The 7,078-nt window shown below is 31.1% G+C and overlaps 1 protein-coding gene across 1 annotated transcript; it reads left to right on the top strand.

The window, feature by feature from the left end:
- The first annotated feature begins 271 nt into the window (after nt 1–271).
- On the top strand, nt 272–6,319 carry LOC124934396 (phosphomethylethanolamine N-methyltransferase-like). Its single transcript, XM_047474922.1, has 12 exons — nt 272–627; nt 719–834; nt 2,359–2,496; nt 2,593–2,730; nt 3,049–3,192; nt 3,873–4,016; nt 4,057–4,222; nt 4,799–5,079; nt 5,521–5,682; nt 5,754–5,807; nt 5,883–5,957; nt 6,049–6,319. Exons 1-12 carry the CDS (start codon nt 615–617, stop codon nt 6,145–6,147), a joined length of 1,530 nt encoding a protein of 509 aa, XP_047330878.1. The 5' UTR covers nt 272–614; the 3' UTR covers nt 6,148–6,319.
- The last annotated feature ends 759 nt before the right edge of the window (nt 6,320–7,078 follow it).

The following is a 7,078-nucleotide window of genomic DNA, read 5'->3' as shown; positions in this document are numbered from 1 at the left end:
ATCCGCCATGGGTTGGCCCGTTTGACCGCTCTATCTGTCGAGTATTACGTGTTTAGATTAAAGATGGTTATAGTGTAATTGGATACACCCATAGTGTAATTGGATAGGGTGTGTAACTTAGTTTCGAATAGGGTACTCATTGTAATCTCTAATTAGTGTCAACAATATGAAAAGACTAAAACTTGAGGACAAATTTGGATAAATTCCGTAAACTGTAATTAACTAATGATAAAATAGATTCCACACAAAGAATCCATAATTGGCCCACATTGGATCTCGTCTCTCACACCCACAAAGATCCCCTCTCTTCGCCCTCTCCAATGGCCGCATATATGCATTCTCTCTCTCTACTGTGTGTCGGTTCTGTATCTGGGTGGTGTTATCATCTCTATCCATTTCATCATTCTATAAGTATCAAACACTACATCACACGGAAACTGCATCTGCATGTATCCAAAGGGCAGGTGATCGTGGACATATACCAGATTACCGTATTCTTATTGAGGGTTACTAGATTTCTCTTCTCTCATTCTTCCTTCGCATTTCCTTCTCGTTCCCGCGATTTGTCCGAATTTTAACTCTCTACATTCTCCATACCTCTAAACCATTTCACCATGGCTGTCCAAGGTCAAAACTCTGCTCCATTTTATGTTTCTTTGTGTCCTCTTCTGGAAATTTTGTGATGATAATGACTTCTGGAAGAGTTACATGTTTGCAGGACAAGAGCGTCATGTTCAAAAGAGTTATTGGATTGAACATTCTAGTGAACTCACTCTTGAAGCTATGATGCTTGATTCCAAAGCTGCTGATCTTGACAAAGAGGAGAGGCCTGAGGTTTTCTTTCCATACACCTTCTCTATTTTCATTGTTCTTTTAAAGAATTTGACCCATTTGAAAGCTACCTTCAGCTTTTACTTTAACTTTCACCTAAAATCAATTCTTACTCTTAACTCAAGATCAGAACACACTTACTTCTATATGAATCAATATTTTTTCCCAAGAAAAATTATTCATTTCTATAGGTTAATTTGCCCAAGTTTGAAGCTATCAATTGCTATTACTTGTTTTTACTATATTTCTTCACTCATGTTTTACTAACTAACCCATCAGGCTAGTTTAAGTGGGAATGGTCTTATTTAAGAAACTAAAGATTTTACATTCGATTCTTAATTACAAACCCTTTCATTTAAAATGATCATGGTTGTGGGAGGTTATACTAGCCACACGAGAAATAAACCCGGGTCACAAAATAAAACATACTGGTGCTAAGAAGTGTTTTAACACTGGTTTGAGATGGGATTTGCAGATATAGTGGTGACAAAAATGACCTTCACAATGATTCATAAATAATTTTGTAGTCTTTCTTACTCTTTAATAAGTTAGAAAAAAGACCCAATTTTGAAGCTAACAATTTCTATTATTATCAAGTTGCTTATTTAAATTAGAATATTTAAGAACATGAATATATGTTGGGTAATTGTGTTTCAACACTGGTTTAAGAAGAAGGAATCTGGAATTATAGTGGAGACAAAAATGTCATTCACAATGATTCATAATAATTGTTGTCTTTCATACTGTTTCTGATTTTGATAAGATAAGAAAAGGCCTAATTTTGAAGCTATCAATTGTTGTTACTATGATTTACTTGGATTTAAATTATAATATTTAGGAGCATCAATATATATTGGGTAAATCTGTTTCAACTGGTTTGAGAAGGGATTTGCAGATACTGTGGAAACAAAAATGCCCCAATCACAATGATCATAATTCATAAATAATAGTGTGTTTTTCATTCGGTTTATGATTTAATAAGATAAACAAAAATTAAAGAAGGATGAATAGTAATTAAGACTCTTGGTGCTTAAAGTAAAGAAAATGACACCCACAAACTGAAACAATCTTTGTATTTAAAATTATCATTAATTTTATCTTTGTTAATCTATAGATCTATAATGGTAAAAACATTTGCCACAAAAAAATTAGGCTCCATTTAACACTTTTTACTTAAGTTTTTGTTTATAGATAAAAAAAGTTATTAATTGTTTCTCATCTTAATTCAAATGAGGCCATAATCTCTTATTTTCTGCATTTTTTTCATGATTTATTCCTTCATATTATTTTTTCATTGTTTTTTTAACATTAATTTTATATATTAGATTTTTCTTATTCTATTTTAAGTTTTACTTTCACATATTTTTATCCCACTATATATATTTATAAAATTATGATAATACTATAAATATTAATTTTTTAAGTTAAAATATAGAATATTTAGAACTGAAGAGTATCTAATGGCTAAACAAAACTTGTTTACCTGTTAGTTACAGAAGATCATGTAATAATTTGACCAATATGCAGGTTCTTTCTATGCTACCACCTTATGAAGGCAAATCTGTACTGGAACTTGGTGCAGGAATTGGTCGTTTTACTTCTGAACTAGCTAAGAAAGCTGGTCAGGTCTTGGCTCTGGATTTTATTGAGAGTGTGATAAAGAAGGTGTCTAGGATATATATGTTGTTTTCTGCAGACAGAATTTTCAATAGTTAAACTAGAATTTTCTCTTTACATTGTTTCATGTTTCAAATCTCGCAGAATGCAAGTATCAATGGGCATTTGGAGAATGTTAAATTCTTGTGTGCTGATGTTACATCACCTGAGCTCAATATTCCTGATGAATCCATGGACATGATATTCTCAAACTGGCTATTGATGTATCTATCTGACAATGAGGTGAGATTTCTTTGTTTTTACATGTATAAACAAGCTAACTATTTGGATAACCGGTCACTTGAAATGTATAAGCCATTTGAATTGAAATGTCTCTAGTTCAATTGAATATGATGCGTGTATCTACTACATGGCTTAAATATTCTCTGCATTCCAAACCATATTTTCTAATAAGAACTGTGTAAAATCCACTCATTGTCATGTTCTTGGTCTAAATTATGCACAACTAGTGGACCTCTTAAGTGAGAAACAGGCATTAACAGTTGATTTGTCATTTCCATCATCTTAACAGAGAGAACTCGTGATCTTCTTCACTTGCAGGTTGAGAATCTTGTGGAAAGAATGGTCAAATGGTTGAAGGTGGGTGGTTTTATTTTCTTTCGAGAGTCATGCTTCCATCAGTCGGGAGACCATAAGCGAAAGAACAATCCAACTCACTACCGTGAGCCTCGATATTATACAAAGGTACATATAGTATGTATAATTCTTATTGAAGCGTAGTCAGTTCATTGATTAAGCAAAATTGTTACCATAAGCATGGACATATGAGTTTGAAACAGAATAAAGATGAATGACCTATATTAAGAGATTAGTCAGATTGAAAATATATTTAAGTGAACATAAACCTCAATTAAAACTCACTATCTTGGATGGTATTCGTTAGATGGAAAACTATTTGGAAACTATGTCTTTAGAAATTTGTAGTTGTATCTCAATCTAAACAAGAAATCACCAAATTTGTAGTTATATAAACTTTTTTTGGCAAGAAAAATGCAGTTGGGTCAAATCACAAATGTATTTAGAAAATGGAGTTGTAGCTGGATCAGGAAGCCAAATATATTTTTGTTTGGTAAAAATAAATGTAGTTGGATTATAAACTTGACATAAAAAACTAAGTTTGAAATGAATGAGACCACAGGTAAACAATTGTGATAACTAACGCCTAAAGGGTCAGAACTCAGAACTCACAATCCCCCACATAAAAGAAGAAAGGAAAATAGTGTTGGATCCAAGTAAACTCACAACATCTGTTGCCTATATAGCAATTTATTACTTATCACACTTGGTTTCAACAATGTCAGGCTTTATTTTAAGGTCATATTTCTATTTGTGGTGGTAGCTTCTTGATTCCAACTGCTCAACAGGTGTTCAAAGAGTGTCATGTAGGCGACAATTCCGGGAATTGTTTTGAACTTTCTCTTGTTGGCTGCAAATGCATTGGAGCATACGTGAAAAGCAAAAAGAACCAAAACCAGGTAAAAATAAAATTGTTTACAATCCTTCTATTTGTACTTAAATGTATTCATAATAGTTATTTATACTTTATAGCATCACCTTGCATTCTTGGTGCAGATTTGCTGGTTGTGGCAGAAAATTAGCTCTTACAATGATAGAGGTTTCCAGAAGTTCCTGGACAATGTCCAATACAAATGTAATGGAATACTACGCTATGAACGTGTGTTCGGCGAAGGGTTTGTTAGCACAGGGGGTATAGGTATGCTCAATTTCTATAGGAGGTGCACATTTGATAAAACTATTGAATACAAAATTTTGAATTTTAAGTGCTGAATTTGTTGAGTGAATAAACCAAATAAAAGTATTTGTATTCTATGTAGTAATATGTAAGCTGGTATACACAATTGTTAAACTAGTGCCAAGAGAGTACTTTAAGATTATTTACTTATTACACGTAATTTGATTAATTTTTAATGGTTAAGTCGTCTTTTGCACACTTTCATTATAACTTACAAAACTGACAATCCACTGTGGTAGCTGAACTGATAAAGGGTACCTAAGAAACTAAAGGTCTCATTTTGATTCCCATTAAAAACGCCAAACTTATCAAATTAAGCCAATTTTTAAGCTTAATTTGTGCTGGATTGAAATAATTAAGTGATTTAAAATGTTATCAATGAACTTACTGAAATAAGATACTTAATTATTTAGATTAACTAATGAACTATATTGAAAATAATTTCCAAATGGATTTTATCTTGTTGCATTATATTGACAATTGGGTCGAAGAACATTTTTTTAACAGTTTAATAGATGAATAAAAACTGAATGACAGAGACGACGAAAGAGTTTGTTGCAAAGCTTGATCTTAGGCCTGGTCAGAAAGTGCTTGACGTGGGATGTGGTATTGGTGGAGGAGATTTCTACATGGCTGAGAACTTCGATGTTCATGTTATTGGAATAGATCTTTCCATCAATATGATCTCTTTAGCTATAGAAAGGGCAATTGGTCTAAAATGTGCAGTTGAATTTGAAGTTGCTGACTGCACTAAGAAGACATACCCGGAGAATACATTGGAAGTCATTTACAGTAGAGACACTATTCTCCACATTCAGGTACATTTTCTGACACAAATGGGATTTTTCATTACTTTAAATTAATTTCTGTTGCTAAACTTGGGCCTTGATTTGGTTATTTAGTAAGAAAATAAACTTGTTTGATATAAGAAATGGGTTATTTGGATAAAGAGTATTTTCATTGATACTAAGACTCAATTGATTAGCTCAGTGGTAGATCATCCACAAGGTCATGAGTTCAAGTCTTCGTCATATCATATAAGACATCGTTTCGTTTCAATGCACTTGAATCGATTTGGAACTGCAACTTTCCTTTGGTAATTGTATTTTCCACAATATTTCTAGACCCCCAAAGAGCTTTATGCTTAAAAAATGGAGGGAATTATGGTGCATACCATAATCCCAACTTAGTTTTCTTTACATGGTTAATGAATATTGAAAAAATAAACCAAAAATTGATATTGGTTTATTTGTTTTCAGGACAAACCTGCCTTGTTCAAATCATTTTACAAATGGCTGAAGCCAGGAGGTAAGGTTCTGATTAGTGACTACTGTAAGTGTGCTGGAATTCCCTCAGTGGAGTTTGCAGATTACATCAAACAAAGAGGCTATGATCTTCATGATGTAGAAACATATGCACAGGTATTCCTTCTCTTAAATAGTGAGGATTCTTCTCTTTGGGGTAAAATTAATGTTGGGGACTATTCTTACAGATGCTTAAAGATGCTGGCTTCCAGGATGTTATTGCAGAAGATCGGACTGACCAGGTTCTTATCATCATTTTCATTTTTGCTAATCGCTTATTGTCATATTAACTTATTGCAAACATGTTTGGTTTTCAGTTTCTAAAGGTGTTGCAGGAAGAGTTGGATAAGGTTGAGAATGAAAAAGAAGCATTCATTCAAGACTTCTCTAAGGTTTGTGTTAGTTTCCCTTTATAGGTTCTCACCGTTTCGCCTAATGTATCTAAATTGATTGTGATTTGGTATGAATTATGTATTCCTTAAGGAGGATTACGACGAGATAGTTAGTGGTTGGAAATCTAAGATGGCTAGGAGTTCGGCTGGTGAACAGAGGTGGGGTTTGTTCATAGCTGTCAAGAAGTGAACCCAAATCATGTGTTTCAAAGGACGCTGGTCCTTTGTTGTGTCAACTGTGTTTATGCTATTATTATGGGTATTTGCCTTATTATGGTTATGAAACTTTGAATTGATAGAACAGTTTACCAAGTATATATTATGTTGTTATATGATTTAATAAATTATGTGTTTAGTATTAATTAATGTTAAATTAACTTTAAAAATAATATTTGCTTTTAACTTTACGTAGTGATTAATATATTCATATTATATTAATAATTTATTATTATTATTAGCATATGTTATACAAGTCATTAATTACCGTACTAAAATATTTATAAATATTTTTTTTATAATATAATAGATGTGTTTGTTATGTACATAACATCTCATTTTTAAATATTTTTTCATTTTTTCATATATACTTTCTTTAATTATAACAATCCAATTATCCATTTAAATATTCTTAATGTTTTTATATAAAAAAAAAATGTTTGGCATAATATATTAAATTCTCATAAAAATAACTATTTTACCGAAGATGTGACTCTTTTAAAATCTAATACATGATATTTATTTTTAATCATAGAAGAAATAAGTAATTTTAAAAATATATATATTATAACGTTTAATTAATTTATTTATTATTTCTCATTATTTTATAATATTTATCTTTATTCTCATATTTAATATATTATATTATATTAATAATTTATTATTATTATTCCATCTATATTTACATATAAATATTTTTAAAGTTATTTTTTTTTTTATATTTTTTTATGTTTATATTTTATATTGACTATTATAATGTCAATTCATATCAAAATATCAAAAAATGGACACACAAGCATCCATTGGAATTCTAGATTTGACTACGAATGACAACTACAAACATTTAGTTGCAAGAGTTATGTACATGTAGGATGCAATAAATACTAAAAAAAAAAAATGAATTG

Source organism: Impatiens glandulifera, chromosome 4 (genome assembly GCF_907164915.1).
Source record: "Impatiens glandulifera chromosome 4, dImpGla2.1, whole genome shotgun sequence".
In the NCBI taxonomy this organism is placed as follows: Eukaryota; Viridiplantae; Streptophyta; class Magnoliopsida; order Ericales; family Balsaminaceae; genus Impatiens; species Impatiens glandulifera.
The sequence above is the reverse complement of the archived record's forward strand: the minus strand, read 5'-3'. Positions and strand labels throughout refer to the sequence as shown.

What these genes read in the sequence shown, in the direction of transcription:
- LOC124934396 (XM_047474922.1), top strand. An exon ending in TTGAGAGTGTGATAAAGAAG is followed by an intron (nt 2,497 to 2,592) that starts GTGTCTAGGATA and finishes CAAATCTCGCAG; the next exon opens with AATGCAAGTATCAATGGGCA. An exon ending in TGTTTACAATCCTTCTATTT is followed by an intron (nt 4,017 to 4,056) that starts GTACTTAAATGT and finishes TATACTTTATAG; the next exon opens with CATCACCTTGCATTCTTGGT.